At 36.1% G+C, this 25,462-nt stretch overlaps 1 protein-coding gene across 3 annotated transcripts in view; it reads right to left on the bottom strand.

Moving 5' to 3' along the window:
• Positions 1-659: 659 nt before the first annotated feature.
• Positions 660-25,462, bottom strand: part of ATP11A (ATPase phospholipid transporting 11A) — a 119,037-nt gene continuing 94,234 nt past the window's right edge. The window contains exons 21-30 of one of the 3 annotated variants that reach the window (XM_036381732.2): positions 24,846-24,948; positions 24,440-24,585; positions 23,408-23,467; positions 21,684-21,811; positions 19,825-19,960; positions 19,232-19,255; positions 14,035-14,100; positions 13,646-13,749; positions 11,653-11,818; positions 660-4,569 (exon numbers count right to left, since the gene is read on the bottom strand). In XM_036381732.2, the coding sequence (XP_036237625.1) occupies positions 4,312-4,569; positions 11,653-11,818; positions 13,646-13,749; positions 14,035-14,100; positions 19,232-19,255; positions 19,825-19,960; positions 21,684-21,811; positions 23,408-23,467; positions 24,440-24,585; positions 24,846-24,948 (1,191 nt within the window). In that variant the 3' untranslated portion in view covers positions 660-4,311. Of the gene's footprint in view, positions 4,570-9,672; positions 9,762-11,652; positions 11,819-13,645; positions 13,750-14,034; positions 14,101-19,231; positions 19,256-19,824; positions 19,961-21,683; positions 21,812-23,407; positions 23,468-24,439; positions 24,586-24,845; positions 24,949-25,462 lie in introns of all 3 variants that reach the window. The other 2 variants (XM_054518625.1, XM_054518624.1) reach the window with 2 other exon arrangements.

The following is a 25,462-nucleotide window of genomic DNA, read 5'->3' as shown; positions in this document are numbered from 1 at the left end:
CATTCCCCATGTTGAAGAGAAACTTCTGCTGTTTCAGTTTAAGGCCACTGCACCTCATCCTGTGGCTGGGCACTGCTGAAAAGAGCCTGGCACCATCCTCTTGACATCCATCTTTGAGATATTTATATTGATGAGATCCCCTCTCAGTCTTCTCTTCTCTAGACTTCTCTTCTCTAGTCTAAACTTCTTCTTCTCTAGACTAACAGGCCCAGCTCCTGCAGTCTCTCATAAGAGAGATGCTCCAAGTCCCCTTTGTCATTTTTGTGGTGCTCTGCTGGACCCACTCCAGTATGAGAAATGAGCGTGAGAACAAACATATTCAATAACCAAATCAAACACTCATTCTGTTTTCTTTATATACTTACATTTTATTACAGACTAATATGAAACCATCTCATATTCATACTAGAATTACTGTAATTACTTGTGAGCAAACTTAAACCAGTCTTGAATGTTTATATTTATTGCAAGCAGATTTGTATCTCCTGCTTATATATTCTACATAAGGATCCAAAATGTGGCTGAATAGAAACAAGTTATATTTGTTTGTCTACAGAAATAAAAGTTAAAAACAGCACTGAAAAGAAACTTTACAGTAATGTATTCACACATTGACTCTTCAAATCAAATAAATGAAGTAGTATCGGATAATCTGAACATTAGATTTGAAGGCTGATTTATTTTCAAATAAATGCACCTAAAATTGTTCAATTAAAATGTGTCAGTACTTGGTGCTGATGACTACAGACATCTTTAATGTTTAAAGCACAGATAACTACCCCAGCCCCATACAGCAGCTTCCGCAGATTCTACTTTACATTAGATCGTGAAAGAACCTCTAAAATGCAAAGTGTACATAGCACAGAATTTATGTCCAAGACAATGCAGATTGAAATCCTGTGAATTTTCATAAGGTAAAAAATTAAAGCTATATAAACTGATTTTTTTGATTATTCTGCAAAGTAGAATCATGTAAGTTTTCACTTTTGTAGTACTTTCACAAATTTCCATTAAAGCTTTTTTAACAGAGACAGTAGTATGAGCACAAGGATCCCACTGGCTTCCAAAAGAAAAGTAGTGCAGTTCCTCAATTACGCTATTTTTTTCCTCTTATTTTTGCAAGCCAGTTGGTTCAAGACACACAGGCTAATGAAAGCAAGAAAGTAAACTGTAGCTTTTACATTAAGTGGCTGAACAAACAATTATTGTACATGGTAAAACAAAAAAGATCTTTTGCCACAAGCCACTGCAGGAATATATGAGCTTCTGTGGCCAAAAAGCTTGAAATACTTTCTAAGTCTTCACATACATTTGGTTAGTGCTTACCAGTTTCAAGACATTTATAGAAGCAGTTATGGAGACATTATGCTGTTAAAGCTGCAACAATTTAAATGAGGCAAGTTAGAAGGTTACATACATTTTTACACTTTTCCTCTTTCTTTTTTTTCTTCATACATAAAAATCTGTCTCCTTTCAGTGTCCCACCCATAATAAAACACTCTAATGCATTTTGATCTAATTTCTACTTTTTCATCTTTTATATCTTTTGCAGTAAAACTCCCAAGTTAACATCTGCTGCAATGGACTAGGTATACATGGCAATAGTAACAGGGACTGAAGCAAAAACACATCAAGTGAAGCCAAGTTGATGTTTTATGTTCATTTCATTAAACAGTCTATTTTAACAAACAAACAGCACCAACTTTTAAAGGTAAAAGTATTGCTAAATCAAAGCAGAAACTTCCACTTAAATTCAAGCATTCTTTCTCCTCCAAAAAATGACATGTTTAACTAAAATTTCTCAAATGTATACAGGTGTTTCAGCCTGAACAATGTTGTCAACAATATCTAAGTGCAGGGCTACATGAAGTTAGCAATGAACTGCTTTGTTAGTAGGCAGAACAGGAATGCAGCATTTTCAAAAATATCAAGCAAAATTTTCCTTATTTAAGGCTAAAAGATAGAACTCACAAAGTAAAAAAGCAGGAGGCTTTATAGAGTAAAAAAGCTAGCAGTTATAATATAGCACTGCAAGTACAGCGCTCTAATCGCTGCTACCAGAAATCCCAACAAAACATCAATAACTTGGGTGAGACTCATAGAGCAACTGACCTGTGTTCTAATTTGACATTCATTAGAATTTCAACATTCAGCCACAACTCCATTCTAAGCTAAATTTAAGTGGCCAAAACTTATAGTTATAAAAAAAGCCTTCAAAACATATACTTAAAAAAAATAGAAATGGTGTGTTAACAAATGTATGCGTAAAACAGATTTATAAATAGCTACAGTATGAAAAATATTTCAGTGCAAAGGCAATTTTAAGATTTCTAAAAAATACATTACAAATAATTTGTTAACTACACACAAGAAATTTGTCACTGCTACTGGTATAAAATGTATACCCATATTAACTTCTTAAAAATATATACACCAGTGTTTTATGTAGGGGACGGTTTTAACTGACCAACATTCAAGTCTGCAATGGCAAGTATATGTACACACACACACACATGTGTATGTATTTCAAAATGCTACTGCTATAAGGATGTTCTTTGAAACTTAAAAGTGCTATATGTCAAATGATAAAAAACCTTTATCTGTGGTGCTCACTGTTAGACTTTGTAAAATTCTGTTATCTTTGGTATACTGAAGATTTCATAACTCACTTTACAATCTCTGCTTGACCCAGGGCATTTTAATAATAAATCATTGTTTAATATGAAAACTACTCAGAATACTGCGAAGGACATTTCCTAGTAAGTTGATTTTTCATTTATTAAAAAAGTAAAGTAGTAAGTAAACTTACTTTGCCTCTGTTTTTTTCTTGTTAAAACACAAAAAGGGAAATTATTTTTCTCTGCCACCCTTGTCCACATGAAAGACAACTAACAATGTCTTGGCCAGGTCTTCCAATAAATGCTGCAGGTCTGATTCCAAGTATTTTGTTTTCACACTGAAATACATTTTTAGTAATGTCCTCACAGAGGTATTGAATGAGGATGGCCATTAACCAGCTGTAACCACCAAGCTGAAATTGACTGAAATCGGATTACTGCTTCAGATATTTTTGCACCCCAAAATAAAACACTGGACTAACACGAAACAACACAAGGATGCAGCTAAGAGTTGAATTACTGCAAGGTAACATAAATGTAGCAGAGAAAAGAGAAGTGCAAGTTGGCTGTCATTCTTAAGGGAATTCAAACAGAATCCTTGCAGTCATACTAGTTTCTCTGTTCTCTGAACCACCTGTGGTTCAACTGTTTGTCAACAGTTGTGTGCCACCTCGTGGTTTGCCTGAAGAGCTAACAGCTGTGTGCTTTGTACTACATCTACCAAGCCCATTAGCCAGAATCTAACCATACACGCAGACAAAAAAAATCAAAATTAAGAGTATGAATCAAGATGGCAAAAGATACTCATCCAGAAAAACAGCTTTTCTTGTTTTAAGAAAAAAACCCAACAAACTGTCAAAAAAAGCTTAATATGTAATACTTTCTGCTATATGTATTTTACAATCATAGGGACAGAAAGTGAGAACACCAGGTAATGTGCATCTTTGACAAATTCAAAGATGTTTTGGGCAAAATGCTTACATTCAGTTTGTAAGTAAATACCAACACTGGCAATATTTACCTGTTTAACAGCCAACTTGACTTCATATTGTGTGTGCATACTCTACACAAGGATTGTTTTGCCTATCTTTCTACAGGGGAAAACTAACAGAAACCATACATAGCCCTGATTTGGCCACTTACAAGGAAGTGAACATTAGAGAGTGTTTCTTGAAAGCAGATTTGCACAGAGGAAACACCAGTTTGTTCTAAAGAAAGAGCAAAGAAAGAAAAAAGGACAGGGGAAAATCAGAAACAGCACTTGTTAAATATGCTTTAGGAGAATTTCATTTGAGATAACTGAGACAATTGCTCCTGGCTTAAAATTAAAACTGTTGATTTCAAAATGTAGGTCACTGACTAAAACTGCACTTCAAGTAACAAAGAAAATCACTAAAGATGACAGAAGTAGTAAATACACAGAAGTCTTGACACAGGATGAAGAGAATTTTTAGTGCTACCAGTCTCACAGTACCAGACTGTGCAGATTGTTCATTGCTCCAGTAGTTCAAAACATAAAAATAGGCCTATTGGCCTGGAAGGGTTCATACTTCTAGCTCTTGATCCTGTTTTCTCAACACTACCTCAGACAGCAAAAGCCACATATAGTTTAATATGTCTCTGTGACATGTCTGTTTCCTGAAAAAATAAATAAACAAAACCACAGTTTTTAAAGGCTTGACTTGGTGTTCTGTCATATGGACGTTTCCAAACCTGACCCACCGTAGTGGTAGCCTGCACTGGAACGCCAATGCTTATTTGAATAGCCAAAGACAGATGGAAGTACTGAATAATCAATGCCTTTCCACTGCGTAAACATCACTTTTTTAGAATGAGAATTAGACCTTCTTGCTGGGGAATTGCTGCAGTCACTGCTCCTGTATCTTGGGCTTTTCAGACAGGCAAGAGGTGTGAATTCTGAGATGTGCTCCCGACAGTGCCTTGATGCCTTCTGTTAAAGGGAAATAAAGAAACAAATACACAGTAAATAGACAATCTAGGAATCAAAAGTATGTAATTGTTTTCTTTTATAGGACCACTGTCCCCTTGGTATACTAACACCTTTCCCTAGATCACCACTCTGGTTATTTGATTCATGTCAAAGTATAATCCCTCATGTTGCTTTGCAATCAACCAGTTTCAACATCATTAGTTTTATACTAAGACTACAGAACCAGGCATGATTCTACACTTAACTTCTAAACCTGATAATGGGCTCTTCAGAGAAGAGATGAAGACACAGAGGCCTGCCTTCAAAACAACGTGTTTTAGATCAAGGTTACGTTTCATTTTGGAATTTCTCCCGGTACATCTTTTTATCCCTGAACTTCTTATGTGTAATTTTAAGACAGGACAGATTCAAGCACTTTGCCTGGTAATTCCAAAGGGAGGAAATTCTTTACAGTCAGTTTGTGCTAACAGATGAAGTTTCCAGAGTTTAACGCACTTGCTTTCTACTTCTAAGCAGTGCTGAATTTTAGACTTGCTTAGGTTACATGTAGCATCTATACAGGCAATTTATACTGTACATCTCAGCACTACCTTGGTCTAATTGCCCATTAAAATTTATCTTTCTCACATAATCACTCCACACTCTGGCAGAATCGGCACTTCCACTCAGGAAATGCTCAGGACTACAGAACACCACAGCTGCGTGACAAGAGCCTGGACGTGTGCACAAACTGAAATAAAACTAGCAAAGGCCTTTCCCCAATGAGTTTATTAAATTCTTTTCACTAAATGCACATATAATTTCCAGGTATGGAGGTATGGAGGTTTTGTAATGGTATCTAACATATAAATGCATTATAAACATGGTTCAAAGCAATATTATTAATCAATCTCTCCATGAATGCTATATAAATCAATTAATCCTCTATCATTCCCTTCTTCCCTGTTAATCAGAACACAGTGATTTTGTCCTTTTGAACACCAAAAGAACAAAATCACAAAGTAAATATTAATGATATAGCTTATAGAACTTTGGCTGCAATGTAACATGACACTTTAATGACAATCACAAGCTTGAAACACTACTCTTGCATAACCTGGAGTCATCTGAAAGCTCTCTTAAAAACACTCTCTTGGAAAGGTGACAAACCTATCCTAAACTGCTCACCACAGTGAGGCCTGGGTTCTTTTAAACACATATAGACCAAATAGCAACATTATTACATAAAAATCAGGTAACACATCAGCAGATTTGCTTTGGAAATGTAAGAGGGAGTAGTCATACAGTTTGGTAACTAATTTTCCTTTTCTTTGAGCTAGAAAGTAAAGCATTTTAGTTACCACAGATAGTTATAAAAATAAAATGTTTTTTTCTACCCGTGGCTCCGAGACAAGAGCCTTTACCAAGCCTGAAGTTAGTCAAGAAGTTGGTGTTTTCTACTACTACTTGTGCAACAGTCATTTAAAGCAAATCAGCTACTTTAGCTACCTTCAGTTGCTTTAAAATCCTACAGCACACAGAGCACATGACATTTGTCCTTTTCACATACTGCTAACTTTGCACCTTCACTTAGCTCCTCGTGCTGCTTCTGGGGTCAGGAGAGCATGAAGGGACTGGAACAGTCATGGCATCCAGGTGAGAATCATTACAGTAAAGAGTGTGCCTTCTTACTTGTTTGTGTCATCAGTGGCATAGCAAGGAGATGACATAAAGCAGAGAACTTCATTCTGCTGGCCTTATGTTTGGGGAATTTAGTTCACCGCTTATGCTGCTGTCTCAGACATTCAGCTTAACTATCACACTTCTCTCTTCATCTGAGGCAGCAGCACAGCAATGCCCTGGTCTGTACAGAACACAGCACTGTGACACTGCCACATGCACAGCCCTGCTCTTCTGACCCAAGGTCCTATTCACAAGTGACTTGCTATGGTTATCTTCACATGTTACCATCTGCATTTGGTCTATATACGTACTCAAGAACATGAAGGATGATGGAGAAACTGCTCCTGGGTAAGAATTGCCTCTGACTTTATGTATTCTACACTGTGGTGTAATGTGAGTACACAATGCAATAATGAATGCAGCTCTTACAGAAGAAATGTCACACAACACCTATACATAATACAATGTATTTATATAGGACATGAATATGGGTATATTGATTTATTGGTTTGCTTTACATGATTAACTTTCTGAGACAAAAACATCTTACCTGTGGCATGGAACATCTCTTGCAAGAACTAGGCTCTCCAAGTAAAACAAAATGATTTTTTATCAATACTGATAAAGTACATCAAAAACTCTGGAGGAAACAGTTGATTTGTAAATAGCACCAAAAGAAATTAATCCAAATTGGCAACACGTACAGTACTTTTACCTAGCTTTGATCTAATTATGGCTCGGAAGGTGAAAGATTTCCTTCAAGAAGTGGCCCATCGCAGCTCGGCAGTGCATTTTGGCCTGTTTTATGTCTCATACTCTTCTGCAAGGATGAGGAAAAACAGTGAGACTCTTGATGAATACAAGAAATGTGAATGAATTGTACCATTTGGTAACTGTTATAGCAAAGTCCTGTAAAAGTGTTGGATTTTCTGACAGTCTTAAAAAGGAAAGGTTATCCAGTGTAAAACAAGGTTTCTATTTCTGGATCTTGAGATTAATCATTTGAGGGTGTTTTTAATTCCATTTCAAACTCTGTTAAAAATTTCTCTCAAAAGCACTAAACTGACTAAGTACTGTGTGCTCTGTGTCCTGCCCCTCTAACAATAACCTGCACTGAATGGGAGAGGTGCCTGTGGTACAAATTGATCCTACACTAAGGAGTGGACATCCTGCTTCCCCCTACTCCCCAGAACAACTGGCTCACCAAGGGAGTGCCCCACATGGAGGTGATGGGGTGCTGCTCATCAAGGCTGACTTACAGCTTCATCATTACACTGTGGGCAGAGTGGGCCAGGGAGCTGCCAAGGAAACTTCTTCCACAGCATTCAAATATTGCAACAGCAAGATCCATTGCTTTGTTCCCTCAGAGGAGGAGCCTGACACGTGACAAGGCAGCAGTTTGCTGGTGAACACTTGTCTGAGCACCCAGGGCAGTTGTTCTACAGCAGCTAAGGCCATTGAGGAACAGAAGAATGATGAATCCCCAGAGAAGCTTCCCCAGGCAAAAGGACCACTTTGGGTTTCCCCAGGTGCAGCAAAGGGTCAAGATCTCATAACATGGCTGATGGCCCATGCTTGTGACTGAGTGAAAGCACAGTAAAAAATCATCAGTCAAAAACAAAGAGAAAAAGAAAAATATTTCTTTAAAAGGAATGAAAGTACAGGAGTCATTTACAGCTCAGAAACTAAACACCTGGTATTTCAGCTACCAAATACTTGGAATTGCTGAAATACTGTCAATCAAAATGAAAATTATAAAAATAGAAATAGGATCATTTAAATTGAATTTATATTTTCCCTAACAGAGTGCCTAAAATTCTGCTACTAATGAAAGAAGAATAAAGAAAAAATAACCAATGTAGATTGGCTATATAAAAAAAATACCCTATTGCTTTTTAAAAGTAAAAGCTGAAAGAAACCTTGCAGCTGCACAGTCACCAGTTAAAGCACAAAATTCAGTTTGTGTCATTGAGCCAGAGTTGCAGAGACCACACGTATAAGAAATAAGCAGATTTTGACCAAAATTACCAAAAGGCAACAGATTCCTCCAAAGCTTTTGCAGAAATAATGTTGTAGCCCAAGAAAGACAACAGTTCCTATGTATATAATATTTATATCAATATCCATATACATGCACATATATATATATACACATATACTTGTAGGCACATATATGTATCTGTATGCACATATATGTCTGTATGTATGTATATATATATATATTTATATTATATCACAGAAAAGCTCTCTGAAAAAACCCCAGAGCTATATGTGGAATGTTTAAAAACATCCAAATGTAATGATGGTAAACAATCGCTCACCATACACTGGAGTGACTCTCAAATGACTGAAAAATCTGGAAGTATAAGAACTGCTTCAAAGGCTTTATGCATTCTTATTGCCTGAGTAGAACCAATTTAGTAACCTGGGAAATGGTCACTAGTCCTATGTTTATCTTCTCAGTTGTTCCCAAAGCCCTTTTGTTATAAAGAAAGCAGTACATTTTAGGAATGCAGTACATTTTAAAATGGTTTTTTATAAGCTCAGTTCAAACCAATCCTAAGATACTTAAGAGACAATTTTAGTCAGAATTGTTGATAGTGAAAAAACCTCTATTTTCCCTCTGATTTATACTATTACAGTAAATTTTATTGACCATCTATTTTTGAGGGGGAACAAAGGAGAAAATACATTTTTATATCTTAACCACTTAAGAAAGAAAGATCTAAAATCTGCAATGGAAACTGACAGTCTCTGAATATTAAGTAAAAAACAGTTTTCTTGCAGACTGTAGGGGAAACAAGATTTACTAGCATTTCTTCTACTTTTATATTAAATAATGTCATGAACTTTCAGGCCTTGAGTTGTTTTCTTTCTAGAAAGAGCACAGAATTTCATAAAAGGGAACATAAGGAAAGCTCAGTTTCAAAATGCATGCTTGAAAAAGAAAAAAGCTGCATTTTCTAGCAGCAGAGAAGATACATTAATATATTCCAATGACTGCTTAAGTGTCACATTTCCAGTACCACATTTTCTGTATGATGCTAGCAACATCAGCCTAATCAGAATTATCACTTGTTTGTGTGGCCACTATTCTACTTATTCAGGTACAATGGAAACACAACAGGCATTCATCTACAGACAGACCAATGATTAAAATGGGGATATAAGAATCGTAGATTCCTGAGGCAGAAACATTCTGTAAAATGCAGCAAGAACAGTGACAAAAATTGATAGTGACAGTGATGGACTGTGACAACAATTCATACAATCTTTGAGATACTCAGAAAGAAAAAACTGTACTAAATTGTATTCCTCAAAATATAGTTGACATGAATCACAAATGGAGATAATGAGTATGGTAAATAACTTCTGATGATTAACTTTATAAAGTCCTTTGAATGAAATGGCCAAGCATGCAGAAAGGCAGAAAAAAGTCACCTTTTGTTCCATTAGAAACTTAGACTGCTTGAAGTCTGAGAAAGCATAAAGATGGTGGACTGCTCAACAGAAAGGCACTGATGTTTAGTCTGATTTCCCCAGAAGATTGTAGGAAGCAACCGAGCACATCATTTATGTTTAAAGCAAGGTAGCAGTTATTTAGACATAGTGGATTGGAAGACAGGAAGAAACAAAGAGAGGGAAGAAGAAACACAAGCGATATAACTGGTTAAAAGTCACAGATCTTTGACTAAATATTAAAAAATGAATATTGTCAGTGTCGAGCCCAAAATCTGCTTTACTACTGATTCATTTTCCAGTACTAATATACAATGTCTGTAAGAAATGCTACAAAACCTTTGGTAGGGGTTTTTATTTTCCTAGCTTGTTTCTTTACCTTAACCCTCACTCATTCTGTCTCTTTAGACTTTCAAATTAACTATTCAGAATCTGTCACAGACATCTTTTGTGAAAATCTTTTTCTTTAAGATTTTTTCCCTTCTGAGAAGCTGAAGCCTCAGAAACAAAATGTAAACAATGGTTATCTGCTGCTGTAGAATGCAACAGGTCCATCTGTGATTGGCCCATCTTGATGTTTACAATTAATAGCCAATCAAGGCCAAGCTATGTCGGACAGAGTCCGGGAGAGCTGCCTTTTGTTTCATATCTTTGCTATTCTATTCTTAGCTAGCCTGCTGAAGAAACCTTTCCTTCTATTTTTCGTTTTAGTATAGTTATAATGTAATATATATATATATATATATTTATATATATATATATATATATATATATATATATAAAATAAAATAATAAATCAAGCCTTCTAAACACAGAGCCAACATTCTCGTCTCTTGCCTCATCCAAGAACCCCTGTGAACACTGTCACAAGAATCTATACTGAGGTCAACTCCTTCCACAGGTAGTACATATGACATGTAAGATCTCTGAATGAAAAAACATTTTAAGAACTGATCTGCCTGGGAATACTTTCCTGCTATTCTCTATTCTTTCCTGAAGTAAGGCACTATTACACCTGTACATTCTAGGAATACAAAACAGTGGCAGAGGGTTTTATATTTGCCACCAGGTATTTTATTTTCCTTGGTAGTGAAGCTCCTTTATTCCTTTCCTCTTAATGCAAAGAACCTTCTCAATTAAAGATCAAAATGGTACCTAATCCCTTTTGCTACTAGTAACTCATTCTTTTAACCTACTGGTGGCAGCTCAGGGGCTGAAAAGGGCAAGGGCAGTAACATTAAGTTTAAAGCTCAGCACACTTCTACTGTCCTTCACATTCTAACATATATAATATATAAAAGTTTACTGGGGTTAAAATACAGGAAACATTTTCTATTCATGTCCCCAGCATGGCACCATGGTTCCCACAGAACCTGGCTTCCACTTCACCCTTAGAAGAGATTGCCTCTATTTACACAGTCATTTCTCCTTTTGGGCTGATCAGATGAAAGGAGAAAATAGATTTTAAAATACTCTTCCCATGGGTACAGCAAGGCATGTTTAAGTACAAATAATGGATCAGAACAGGCAAAATGTAAGTCGAAATATAAAAGAGGAAAAAACTATAAATAGGATATGAGTCAGTTTTAATACATGTGTTTTTGTAGCAGGCATCAGCATGTTATCAGATGTAAGTGCCTCTTATCTACCCTTTTGGAGATCCCAATCCCCTTGCCCTTCTTATCTCCTCAAATCAGAAATCTTGTTGAGCCATGTAGCTATTTCCCACCATCCTCATCAGCTGCTTTCCTTGTGGTTGCTGGTATGGAGGCACAAGTGTTGCTCCAGGATTTAGGTTAATGCCACCATGTAAATAACTGGCAGCATTTTTCACCATATTGCTCAGACACCACAGATGGGAGGGGAACCTCTGCTTTAATCTTATCTCTGACCTTGGCCTAGGTGATTAGACACTTGTAATACAAAAGATACCTAACTTCACAATGAAAAAAGATTATTTACCTGGATTCTTTCTGTTGCTGTAGGCCACAACTCCCTGCATAAGACCTTCTTCAGAACATCTGGAAGAAGGCTGACAGTTATGAGCAGAATTATACCCAGCCAGGCAGGACCACTGGACAGCATTTGCATGAACACGTAATACATCCTCTGATAATTGAGAAAAGGCCTGGGAGGAAAAAAGATAAAATAATGATTACATTTCAATACACAAAATAAAGGCTGACAGTATTAAATACAAGAATTATGCCAGTGGTGAAATACTTCAGGTTCAGTTTCCCAGTTTGTGGGAGTTCATCCATCCCAGTCTTCTCAATGGGAGCTGGTGCTAACCATGCACCATCTGGAGGTAACTACCTTCCTTTTGTCTTCCAGACTGCAGGAAATATCATGCTGTCCCCTCCCTGCCATAGTGTCTCTCCCTTGCAAAGATAAATTAAGTTCATTCTTAACATGTTTATTATTTTCCATGTACCCTTATCTTGCCCCAGGTATTTTCCACCTTTCTTCTTAGTGTCCCACCCACCATTGCCCTGTTCTTTGCTAAGGCACACTCCTTTGTGTGTATCCTCAGACTAATCTTGTTAACCACATTTATTTTCATACCTCTCAGGCTCTCATAAGTATCTCTAATACTTTCATGTTATGCTCCCCTCCTATTCACCACGTACTTATCTAACCACACTATTAATACCTTCTCTTCCCAACCTCCCTGTATCCCATGCAGTTGGATGATCATTAAAATGCCAGCACTGTATGGTACTGGGAACCAGAGGCCACAATCACCGAGCCAAGATCAAGGGACAGTTTGGAGCAACACTGCAGTGTAAAACCAGTTGGGCAGTTTCCTGACGGTTTTCAAAATGTGATAGTATTTGCATACTAAAAAGCTAACTAAGCTGAAATTCATTTTTATCTACACACAGTCACATCTTTAACACATAGCAATGCTGGTTGGAAAACCATTGGGAAAATGTCACTTCTGCAAACTGACGCTGAAGAAACTGAGATCTGATATTACTAGAAAAAAGAGGCAGCTAAATATCCAAGGAGTTAAGAAGTAGTTACTCATTTGCAAAAGCCACACTAAATACAAATCCATTCTCTAAATTAAATGGCATCTTAATCACCAAGCAATAGTTTGCCCCCTCCTTCTCTAGTCCATCAAAATACTGTGAATACAAAGTAGAATTGTAGTTAACTACTAGCAGTAGTTAAAAAGATGGCCTTGTAACTGAGAGCGCTTCAAGTGTGAAGCAAAATTTCCATCTCCTGATGGCAATCAGGCACAATAAGGAACTGAACTTGTTCCAACTTATTTCCTTTCCAAAAATTTCAGTTTCAAGTACTCAGAACTTTTAATAGCAAAACCCCCCAACACTTTAAATTGGGTATGCCCAAGAGTTATACTAATCCCTACAAAGCTTCTTACCAACATGAATAAGTAGGTGATCAGACACCTACAGTAACTCCACTTTGCTAAGTAAGGAGGCAAAACAATGAGCTCAAACACAGGACTCTTGGACATGCACATGACTTGGATATTGAGTTCTGCTCCCTGTCTCTAGTTTGACTGCTACAGCTAGCTTCCAAGCCCAGCAGGTAGGTGGGTAGTCATCTACTGCACAGACATGACCTATTTTGTGACATTTTGACTCAGAAAGGCAATGTCAGCTCCTTGAACCAATGCTTGGTTGGTTCAAGAAGCTTCTTGAAGCTTCAAGCAGCCCTTGGACTGCTTCTGACTGACACTACCAAGATAAAACCCAGTGGTAGTCTGGGGTCTGATATTCTCCGTGCATTCTTCTTTAAGAAGATTTTAGCAGACATGCATTGATTGAAGAGCTGAGCAATCTAGTTAGCAATTATGATGTGTTTAAAATAGAGTTCTGCATTATATAAAGGCTAAATTTAATTCTGTGACAAGAAGGTGAAATATAACAACTTTATGTTTCTGAAACAACTTTTGCAATGCAATTAATATTACGGGTCATACCAAATAATTCCTCCCCAGAGTAGAGAAAAGACAATGTAGAATACCAGTGATCCCCAGATCACGAAGTGATTTATCCACGTCCAATAGTGTGTATCTATTGCAAGCTGAAAAAAAGATAATAGATCATGTTATTACTATCTAGACACAACTGGAATTCCCAGCAGAAGATAAAACAGAATTATACCCTTTGAAAATAGGGGAGAATTCTACACAGAAGTAGTTAAAAACATCTTTCAAGTTTGAGCACAGTTAAGAAGGCACAGATAGCAAACTCTCTATTCAAAGTAATAAAACAATGCATGATAATATAAAGAAACTAATATAAATAAGCAACAATTAAAAAACAAGTTTTAAGAAAGTTTCAGTGGATAAAATACAGCATACCTTACCTTAAATGTAACCGTGAATACAAGCACAGTAAACACCACTGTTCCAAAGGTCCAAGTTCCAAATATCTATAAAAAATAGTCCAAAGCAGTTATAGCCAATATTGTTCACTATGTTGTCAATTGTTCAGAGTAAACATCTTAAAGCTTAGTATTGCTTTGTACTATGACCTGACACTTGAGCAAAATGACTTCCTACATGATCTATCCAGTGCAAAGTGCTCTGGTTTCTTGCTCTGTGTGTACACACCTCAGTTTTCAGACAGACAGAAAAAGACCACAACCAACATTCTGCTCTGAACTTGAAGTTCACACATATGTTTCCTAATAAAAATCAAGGGTAGCACAATTAACAAATTATTGAGATTGAAAAACAAACTGCAGTCATTTCATCAATCTTCTTGGATGCCATCTTTTTCCTGATTTCCCTTCTCTGTTGGATGTCCTTTGCATCCAACAATTTCTTGGAGATTCAACAGCGTGTTATACAGATAAGCATAAGAATATTATAACCATACAAGTACAAAAATGTCCACATATGTTTTAAGACGTTACCCTTTTAACTTGTGTTTGATTTTCTCCCCACTTGCATAATGACATAAAAACATCTCTGCTTTTCAGGTGGGCAGAAACGACCATTAATGCTGACACAGGGAAGAACTAGTGGTGAATATTGTCACAGAGGATTGCCTGGACTTCAGTAGCTACCAGATGACCAGGTTCAGGATCCAGAGAAATACTGGGAAAGTAAGCAACAGTTAGGATGCTGTATTTTAGAAGAGACTGTGTTTGATTCAGGGTATTGCACCCATGAAAGAGAAGTGTCCAAGAGATCCAAATTGCTTTGAAAGATAACTCTTGAGATCTCATGAACTCCCTTCTGCAGTTACAACTTCAGCAATGAGACAACTTCCACGCAGGCCTGGAATTTCAGCAGAAGATCCACCTGGCAAAGCAGGATGTTACTACATGGATAAAAAGGCAAAATGGGAGCATTCAAGAGATGACAATGTGGGCAGGCAGCAAACAGCATAAAAGCAGAAGAACAAATCACATCTAAAACTCAGCTCTAACTAGGATTACTGAGGGGTGTTTAGTGGGACAGAAAAGATATTTACAGATATCCTTGCTTCAAAGGAAGAATGGAAGTCTGCTGATGGAGTGGTAGGACAACCTAGTGGAAAGTTTCAAAGAAAATGTTGAATTACTCAATACTCTGGATAATAGTCTTCACTAACAAACCTCCTCCTTGCATTTAGCAGCAAAGCTTGGGAAGAAAGGAGCAGGCAACAATGTGGGACCAACAGGTTGAGTCGTTTTTAAGAAGGAAAAGCAGTGGATGCAATGTATTTTGAATTTAACAAGGCATTTGACACTTGGACAGTAACGAAGCAGGGGTTGGCTAAATGGACTACTACTACAGTTTAAAACTGGTTGAACCACTGGACTCGAAAGTCCTTGATGGATGGTTGGCTTCTGGTAATCAGTCAACCACACTAGGAACAGCAACTGGGCTGGAAAATCATGGAATATCCCTGTCAGTAGCTGGATGGTGACAGAATATCATGAGCAAACGACCAGGTGGCATAAAAATAGAGAACAGCTGAAATAATGAATAACAGAGTTTCAATCCAGAGGGACCTGTGCTGATTTGAGAAGCAGGCTAACAGATACCTTATGGAATTAAATAAGGAGAAGTGCAAAGATTTACACCTATGATGGAGCAGTGACTGGCTGTGCAATGGTCCTGCTGAAAAGGAAGTTGCAGTGGGGTTATGTGGACTACAGGCTGAATACAAGCCTATACTGTGCTCTCTCTATAAATAAGGTAAACTGCACAGCAACTGGAAGGATCATGGCCCTTGATGAAAGGTTATTATTCCCATCTACTCAGCTACACTGAGGTTCAACCTGGAACACTGTGCTTGGTTTTGAGCCCCTCAGTTCATGAGTAATGTGAAAAAAATAAGAGATGATCAGTAGCCTGCAACTAAGGTGTTTACCAGCCTATGGCTCTTCTGCAAAGAGGGGTGGAGGAGCTTAGTCTGGTGAAGGGAAGGTTGAGAAACAATCTAGCAGCTGCCCACAAATGTCTGAAGAACTACAAAAATGAAGAACTGGAACAAATTCCTCTTCAGCAACAAGAAATATTCTGCTTAGGTATTGTGAGAAATTTTTCCACCATGAAGACAGAAGAACATTGGAATAGGTTGCCCTGGAAGGTTATGGAATCTGTATCTTCTTCAGAGATACTGAAATCCTGAAAAAGACTAGACAAAGCCTTCAGCAAATTAATTTTAATTAGCCTTGCACAGAGCAGTGAGTTGAACTGGATTATGTCCAATCTACACTTTTCTGTATGAGCTCACCCAATATTACATGGCAGGGTATCCATGTGGGAAGATGATCACATAAATATGCTCTATGTGAAAAACTTTGAATGAAGACTACAGCCAGCCACAGGACATAAATCAGTAGGAAGCTAGGCTAAGATAACGCAATCAACCGGGAATAGAAAAAAAATTAAAACAAACAAATGACTGGCCAAAAGATTCATTATTTTCAGTAACCATTTCACTCTTTTAAAACTACTGACTGTGTCACCATCAAGTCTATTGAACACTAGATAAAATTCAGAAAACCTTCATCATTTGGATCTTTTACTTTGATATGTAATAGGGTCATGCCATCATTTTATTTTCTGTGATCTAAAAAGCCTGTGCAGTTAACACCAGACAGGAATCTGGATCAGCAACTTCCAATCATTCCATTTAGCAACTTTCTTCTTGCAGATTCTCTTGTCATATGTAGCATCTCTCAGAGAACCTAATGTCAGTCTAAATTTCTGCACACTGAACAGATTTATCCATATTTGCAATAAAAGTTGCTAGATTAAATAAAGCATTTGAAACAACCTTCCCCTGTCTGTTTGTTAGGCTAGATAGAAAGCATTGCTCTGCAGTCAAATCCCTTATCCACCCATCTTACTGACTCAGAAAGTGAGGTCCCAGCACAGGGACAAGATCCATAAAACTGCTACTTTGGCACAGAGAAAGGTAAGCAAAGCAATACGGGAAGGTGTGAGTTACAAAGATTCACAATGTCTGTTAAACCCTGAATGTCTCAAGATACTACTCATGCCTTCAGGCAATGAATTGTTCTTCTGTAAGTCTGTTTATTAACATCTAGTTTATTAACAAGTATTTTCCTACGTTCTGCTCCCAGCCTATCCAAGACTTCACTTCCTCCTACTGTGATTTTATTTGTTGATCTTCCATGATCCAGTTCAGCATTCTGCTCACCTATCTTCCTTCCTGTTGTTTTGTATTTCTCATTCAGTTATTCCTTTTAACTTAGCCTCTCTCAACCCAGCTTAATTGCATTTAATGTACTCTGTATTAAATGTGAAAATAAAGAAAATCACCCAGGAAATACATTTTATTATATGGGTAAACTAAGATGACATTTGCAATCTGCCACAACTTCTACAGTTCCTCCCTTTCTTCTTACCTTTCTTCTGTAGCTGGTTTCTGACTGTATGTTTTTGCAACACCAACCATGATGTCCTATCCATAGTGGAACACCATACACACAAAGCAGTATCACAAATTATTAACAATTTATAGGAGATAAATCTTTGGCATCTTAGTTTTGCTTACCAGAAAATGACCAAGGGAGGCATTTATGAAGTAGATCTCAGTGATTAGAAGTACACTTTTCCATTATTCTAGTAATATCATACTACAGGAAGCAAATAGTTTCAAACTAATTTCTAAATACTGAGAAACATTTTAGGGGGAATTGTGTTTGGAAGCAAGCTTAATGGTACGTTCATTTTAGTTTGACATTGTATGGGAAAGATCTTGACTTTAGTAATTTTTTACTAGTTTTGTAATAACAGTGATTAGTTCATTTGTGGGGGAAAAAAAATTCTAAATTTTTGCTTCAGTACCCATTTTAACAATCTGGAACCTGACTTGTATCACTACGTATCATTTAAGGCATTAGTGTTTCTGTCAGCTCTTTTATGTTCTTCACTGCTTTCCACCTTTCCCCTGTTCAATAATAACATTTGCAGTAGCAAACCTTTCAAACCTTCAAATTCTTCACTGACTTTTTCCAGATGTAGCATAATTAAAAAACTGGGAAATAACTATCAACACCTATTAGCATTCATTTGTGCATGAACTCATGTAAGTGTCTCTGACTATTCCTGAACACTAGAAATTTTCAAGCCTTTAAATCTAAAATTGCAGTTCAATATCTCTCAAGTTTTATACATAAACATAGGCATGCATCCTCAAAATAATGAAAAATTTTCTATCACAGACATTCAAGATTCAGAATGTCCCCTGAAGCAACACATTATCTTCAAGTGTTAACATGGGTATCTAGTTGTAGACTTCAACATTTGAAATTTGAGAATTAGGCATTAATCTGGCTTTAGAGCCTTAGAATTAGACTGAATGTGTGCAATGGAAGACAACTAGAATTTCAGAAAGGAACTGAGTCAGAATATTTGCAATACAAACTGTTTACAAAATTGGTACATGTATGGTAACTCTAATTTTCAGCACCATAAGTATATGGTGATGAAGAATTTTGAACATCTAACAGAGAGCATAATGGTACCACCAAAAAAAGCTATGGTGCAGTGTGTAGTTCTGTCTAGTGGAAGTTCACTGTGTCCTTAGGAAAAATGCTTTTTGACAAGTGTTCTCTCTCACACTAGAAGTTCATTTCCCTGACAGATGTCACAAAGGTGGTTTTTAATGGTATGTGAACACTCCATTTCTAGCAAATGTGCATGTTGCATACAGGCAACAAAATTGTGTTGAGTTTATTTTCTCTCTCACTTTGAGGACATTTCCTAAAGCCATTAAAGCACATTATAGCATAAACTGTAAAATATTTCTGTAGCAGAGAGCCAGCAACAAAACATAGGTTACAGAAAAGCATACAACAGAATAACAAAATGCAAGCAAGCAAAAAGCTTTTTTAAAGTTCATGGTTCTTTACCACACCTCATACACCTCAATACACATTGTATGAAGTTCCTTTTATTTTAAGTACTTATAGAGTAGCTATAAAGAACATTTCTAACTGTAGGCTTAAATGATATTTTACTGCTCTTTAACAGTTTAATTTAAGAACAGTGAAAGATGAAATGGATATCATGACAAATCCACAGTAGTCTTACCATGTGAGTGCTGGTTGTCATTAGCTGAGGATAGGAAGAGAAGCAAGTAGCAAAAAGAAAAAAGCACACAAATAAAATAGACCAAAATATCAATGGATAAAATAAATAAAATGCAAAAGTTCATAAAATTTGCATTCATGTGACTGCAAAGCAAGTAGAGATAGATTACTTTAAGCTGCTATATGTCAAAAAAATTAAACTATTAAAAAGCTTGTTACATTTAAGATCTTTTATGATCATTCATAACTACTCTACTAAGAGTGTTTTGATATGTTAAATAGATTATCATCAGATGCATGTTAAGTAAGAAATGGAAAAGTTACTGTATAAATTCAGAAGTAATACGTGGAATTTATGTTATATATTCCTCCTAATTAGTATACAATCCTATGTCTCTGCTTACTAATACACAGTATGGTTTATTGCATAGTTCAGATTTTACTAAACAGATAACCCATATATCCCACAGTAACTCACAAAAAAGTTATAATGAAATTTCTTTCATGAAATACCGAAGAAAACAATTAAAACTATGTTCATTTTGCAATTGACATTAAAAAAATTACCACTGACAGATGAAATCCAACACTAACCTGTCCATTGCTGGTCACAACTGTGTTGTCTAACAAAAAATAGGCACCAAAGAAAAATACCACAGCATCAAACACTCCTAGGAATGTCCAATAAATAAATGCACGCCAGCGCAGCAAAGCATTCTTGGCAACATCTCTGTGTGAGACAAGAAATGTATTTATTATCAGCAGGTTTGAAAATCCCAGATAAATGGGTTAATTCATACTGTTTCTTGAAAACCACAACATTTCCACATTACAACTGTCTACCACTTCAAATCTAACTCCTTCCTCAAAATGTCCTCTTTATTTATTTTTATTTAATTCCTACTAAACCCTTTTTACTGCTCCCTGTAATTCTGCTTATTTCAACAATGGCAAACTCCCTGTGCTGTACTCATTTACTTTTCAGTCTTTTTAGAGAAGGTATCTCTTTTCCAGTGCTTGCTGTGTATGTCATGATCCACTGCAGATATTAAATGGAAACACTAGAGGTCTCTGGAGACTTTGCTTTATTTCCCCTAGGATACTTTTACATGGACTATTGCAACAAAATAAAAAATTAATTTTATGTGGAATGTGAAACAAGGGGTTTGCAGTTGACTTGAAGCTTCAGGTCAAATAGAGTTTCTTGAATGTTTTTCCACAAAAAGGGAGGGATTTGTCAACAACAGAACTCTTCACTAGCATGCATTTTCTTACTACAAAAAAATTTAAATGTTACAACTTGAGTTCTTCTCCACAGAATGGGTATGTATCAACTTGGCATATAGTATAGAACACATCAGAGTAAATCAGGACACAGTTAAATGAAAACCCTGAGTTACAGAAACATTTACTACCAACCAGTGCTTCCACCATATGAAATTTATAAAGACTGTCTGATGACCTTATAAAGTAATTTCTCCCCAGAAATTAACAATACAGACTGTAAACCCATATGTGGTCAACAATAGCTTCACCTGGCCCAGAAGAACTACTATTGCCCAAAACAGCTTAGCAATAGGCTCTCTTAGGTATCCAAACCCAGAAGTTTCTCACAAATAAGCTCTGCTAGCTTTCATAAACCAAAAAAAGGCTTCTGAACTACCATTTCTAAATTAAAAACATTCAAAACATCAAAGAGAAAATAAAAACATTCCTGTTGAAGCTCAACATTTCTTGTATTCCTCTTCAATTTCATTGTTAAAAACATATCACTACATTGATTAACGTTTGGGCAGCTAATATTGCTTCTTTCAAAGAATGTTTTTTCTTTGATTATCTACTGTTACCCCTCCCTGAAATATACTGGCTTTGCAGCTACAAGGATCTAACTGGACACAGTTCTGTTCCTAATTTAGATGGCCAAATGCAGTTAATAAGCAAGAACTGTATTTCAAGTGGCTAAAAACCTAAACAAGTCAATCCCAATGCCCAGAAGTGAGTTAACAATGCAGAGGTTAATGCTGGACACCTGCACAGGATACATACTCTGATACACTCTAACAATCTTTCAGAATAAAACATGTAAACGAGAAAAAAACAGCAGGTTTTCTTTTTTAAAAATACTTCTGTTCTGCATGCTTCCTCCCCATGGTTGGAGGAAATAAAGAATTCTAAAATAAATCTCCTAACTTGATTTTGTTAAAGAGTGATTTCTGTTTTGCTCTCACTCCCTTTGTAGCAAATGCATGGTGTGGTTTGTAAATGTGCATATAAAACTACATGTTTATCTACTGTACTTTGTAGGCCATGCATGTGATCTTCAACCCTTCTGTTGCACTGTATCTGATGTTGATGTATCCTTGTTGTACAGAAATCCTGAGGACTTCCACTGTAACAGACACAGATCCCACAACTGAACAGTCAAACTTTGGAATACAGTGTTTTAATTTTACCTGTACAAGGAAGGCTCTCTCTTGAGTGTCTCTGGACTGACATGTTGTTCCATTAGACTGTACAAGAGGATAGGAAGGGAGGTGAAGCTGATATTGTACAGTGTTAGATACGCAGTATCATATAAAGTCTGTAGATGGAAAAGAATTAAATCAACTACTTTTAATTTAAAATTATATCTTACTTTAAAATTAAATCCTCTGCATGAGACTTGATTTAAATGAATACATGAACTTCTGCAGGCAACCAAACCATTCCTTCAGAATGGAGGTAAATATCCCTGAACAGCTGCTAACTGATATAGGATAACTCTTCACTTGTATTCCTTTTACCTGGAGAAAAAAGATCAGCAGAAAAATCCATTTCATGGACCAGTCTGGTCCATATACTGGCCCCTCCTATTGTATCAGCTGTTAATACCAACTCCAAAGTACCCAAACTGAAGAGCACATTCCTTTAGAGGCAGAAATTCTTCTCTGACACCACATCCATGTATCTCACTTCTCTTTTATCTCCTCAATGTCTATAAAACATGGAGATATTCAGAGAAGAAGCAAGAGCACTCCAGATGTTTTCCAGCTGTGTATGACTGCAATGAGCTTCGCAAACATCCCAAAGATGAAACATTCCACCAATGCGTCTTTGATGCTTCTTCTCACTGAGATGCTTTTTCACATATGTATCATCAGTGGTACCTTCAAACCTCCCATGCCACCCCACAAAGAGAGCTGTTTATTTCTCAAAACCTATTTGGTAATCATTTATTCTGGAAAAATTGCTATCAAAACCCCCTTTATAATTCAAAATTATATTTATCACTTAAAAAGATAAAAATTGAGCTAAATTTTCATAACACATGCTTTCATATCCAAATCATAATAATGCTTTATAAAAACCTACAAAGCTTTCAGTGGTTGTTTGAAATGGAAACCAAAACAGAAGAAACAGTTTTGTCATTTTAACTCCTCCTGGGGCTTTCTTTCAACAAATTCAAAGCAATAGTACTATTTTCTCCCAATTAAAGCCAACTCACTCAATTTAATACTGAAAACATAAACCCTTTTCATCTAAATTCAGTCATTCATTCCTTTGTTTTTTGCTCCCTCATTCAGAAGAAGGAAGAGGTAGATCTTTTCTACACAAATTAGATGAGAGCAAGGGAGAAAGAAACAAAAATTTAGGAAGGCAAATACTGATCATCTCCTGAATGATGGCACTTTTCTGGTGAGCAACAGTTCACTTTTCCTCTATTTTTCAGTTTTTATATTTTCTTTTCAACTAATTGAATGCTGCTATTCATCTGAAATTTGTAATGCATAGCTGTTCGTACTAGAGAAGTTTATTGTTTATTGTACTAGTTTATTGTTTCATTTTCATTCTGGATTCTAAAAATGAGCAACTGATTCAATTACTCATCTTTCAGGATTTCCTCTATTCACATCCAGTAGGCTTAAATCTAACTGATTGTACATTTCCCACAGACATTTCACTTTGCACTGCCATTTCCAAATACTGTATTTCTGTATTCCTTGACTTTAACATTGCTTTTATGATAATTCATATAACTGACTTCTGTATCTTAAATGCAATTGCCACTGAATACCATAAGAACCAGAAGTGATGTTGTTCTTTGTAAATTAACACTAAATTCTCAGGAAGATCCTTTTTTTGTTACAAAAAAAAGCAAAAAAGATAATATTACATTGATGGAAAAAGATCAACTAACCTGTTGTGAAAACCCACAGAAGAACTGATATAAAAACTGAGGAAAAATGAAGCAGACATTCTGAAAAACAAAGTGACTGCTGTCAAGTGAAATGCAAGCACCAATTTATATACAAGGCTATAGATTTGTATATCATAGTTTTATAATGCTAACAATAGTAAGCATTGCAGGAACAGTAGACAAAACTACATATGTTAAATCCCAACAGTCACATCTTGCAGTAGTACTATTAGAAAAAAACCCACTTAAAATATTTTCAAGACAATCCTACAAGGCTACAGTTTGAAAATTGAAGGGCAGTAAAATTTGGGATCCAGGAATACAGTTCAGTTAAAGCAAAGCAGAAAAGGGACAATCCGCAGGAGGAGATAAACCATGAGAAGCAAGCATGGATGCTCATGGATTAGCATGGTTTCCAGCAAAGCAACTGTAAGATGTTTCTAGCTGTAACCTCAAATGCCATCTTCTCCCAATTATACCTACAGTCAAACACCAGAACTCTGAATTACCTTGTGACAGTTCCTTTCTATAATCTTTCATTGCTTACCAAAAGAACTTGGACTGGATACCAACATTTTGAAATAACAAAACTCTCTAAATAGGTGGATGCTCACTATGAACTTTCTCCCCCTACACTATCCTAATGAATTTAGCATAACTTAATCTGCAGTGATGTCTAAGTTATCAAATACTATTTCCAATGTGCTTTAAAAGTTCACTATAGAGACAACCTGGAAGGTACTGGAAATAAGCAAAACAGTCTGAGCTGGAATTTGCAGGATATGAAAAAATAAGTTAAGAATTTTGGTTTTAAATGTAACATCAATTACAGAATCTATCTATATAAAAGCTATTTCACTTCATGTTCAGAATAAAACCAATAATCCCACTTCAGCACTGCATCTGGTATTCAAGAAAATCTCTTTCTGGAACTGTTGCTGGTTTGTACCATTAGCTGGAAAAACTGTATATAGTCAGATATTACGATATAAGTTTTTGAGGTTTATGTAATTGGAATAAGCATTCTCCTACCTTATAAAAGAAGTATTGCACAAGTTCAGATATCCTAATGTAATAAAAATGCCCATGAACAAGCAACATTTTTTTCAAATGTTTAAATTTAGGTATTGCATAGTCACTGTTTCTTGCTGCTTGACGACCTTCTTTGCCAATGACTCCTTTAAAAAACAAAAAAGAGGTGAAGCTATTTACTAACTAAAGAACTATTAAAAAGATACAATTAATTGCAAAAGTATGTAATAATGCTATGGTACTGATGTAATAGGAGATCACGACTGTATCTCATACAATTCCTAGGATAAATGCACTAAAAGTTGTCTATAACACATATAAGCTGATTCTTTGAGATTGCCTAGTTTTAAGAAATGTATGGGTTTTGTAGTTTCCCTTGAAATAATATTCTAATCAGCAGGCTTACCTATACCAACATGTGCTTCTAGAATCATACTGACATCATTGGCTCCATCACCAATTGCTAATGTGATAGGACGTTCTTTTGATAACTTAATCAACTTTACAATCTGGAAAAAAAATAGTGTTAGAAATTCTCCTCTGTAATGGTTTGCTTATTTTGCATAAGTATAACATTAAAAAAAATTTACCAAGATGGTTTAATAAGAAATTCTCTGAAGGAACACAAAAGCAACATTACTCAATGCAACAGTTAGGCATAAAGATCACCATTTCTTCATGTTACAAAGTATTTGCTCCCAACATTTTTTAAATACTTCCAAACTACTTTGAGAGAGATGGGACAGGACAAAGGAAGAGCCAAAGAATGAAAGCCGTTGTTGAGATTGCTTAATGTTGTGTCAGTGCATCAATAAATTAAGAGGGTTCCAGAGACAGAGTGCATCATTTCAAACAAATCCTGAAATGAAAGACTAAAAACTTCTCTTTCTCATCTGTGTTGAACTTTTTTCCTACATTTAAGAAAATGTATTGGACTCTGTATACATATAAAAACTATTGACGTAAAAATTATCCAAAAATTTGACTCCAAATGTCTCCATTACAAGTTATCACCTCTGTAAA

This window comes from Molothrus ater, chromosome 2, assembly GCF_012460135.2.
Source record: "Molothrus ater isolate BHLD 08-10-18 breed brown headed cowbird chromosome 2, BPBGC_Mater_1.1, whole genome shotgun sequence".
NCBI lineage: Eukaryota > Metazoa > Chordata > Aves > Passeriformes > Icteridae > Molothrus > Molothrus ater.
Note: the sequence above shows the minus strand (reverse complement) of the source record. Positions and strands in the feature narration are given on the sequence as shown.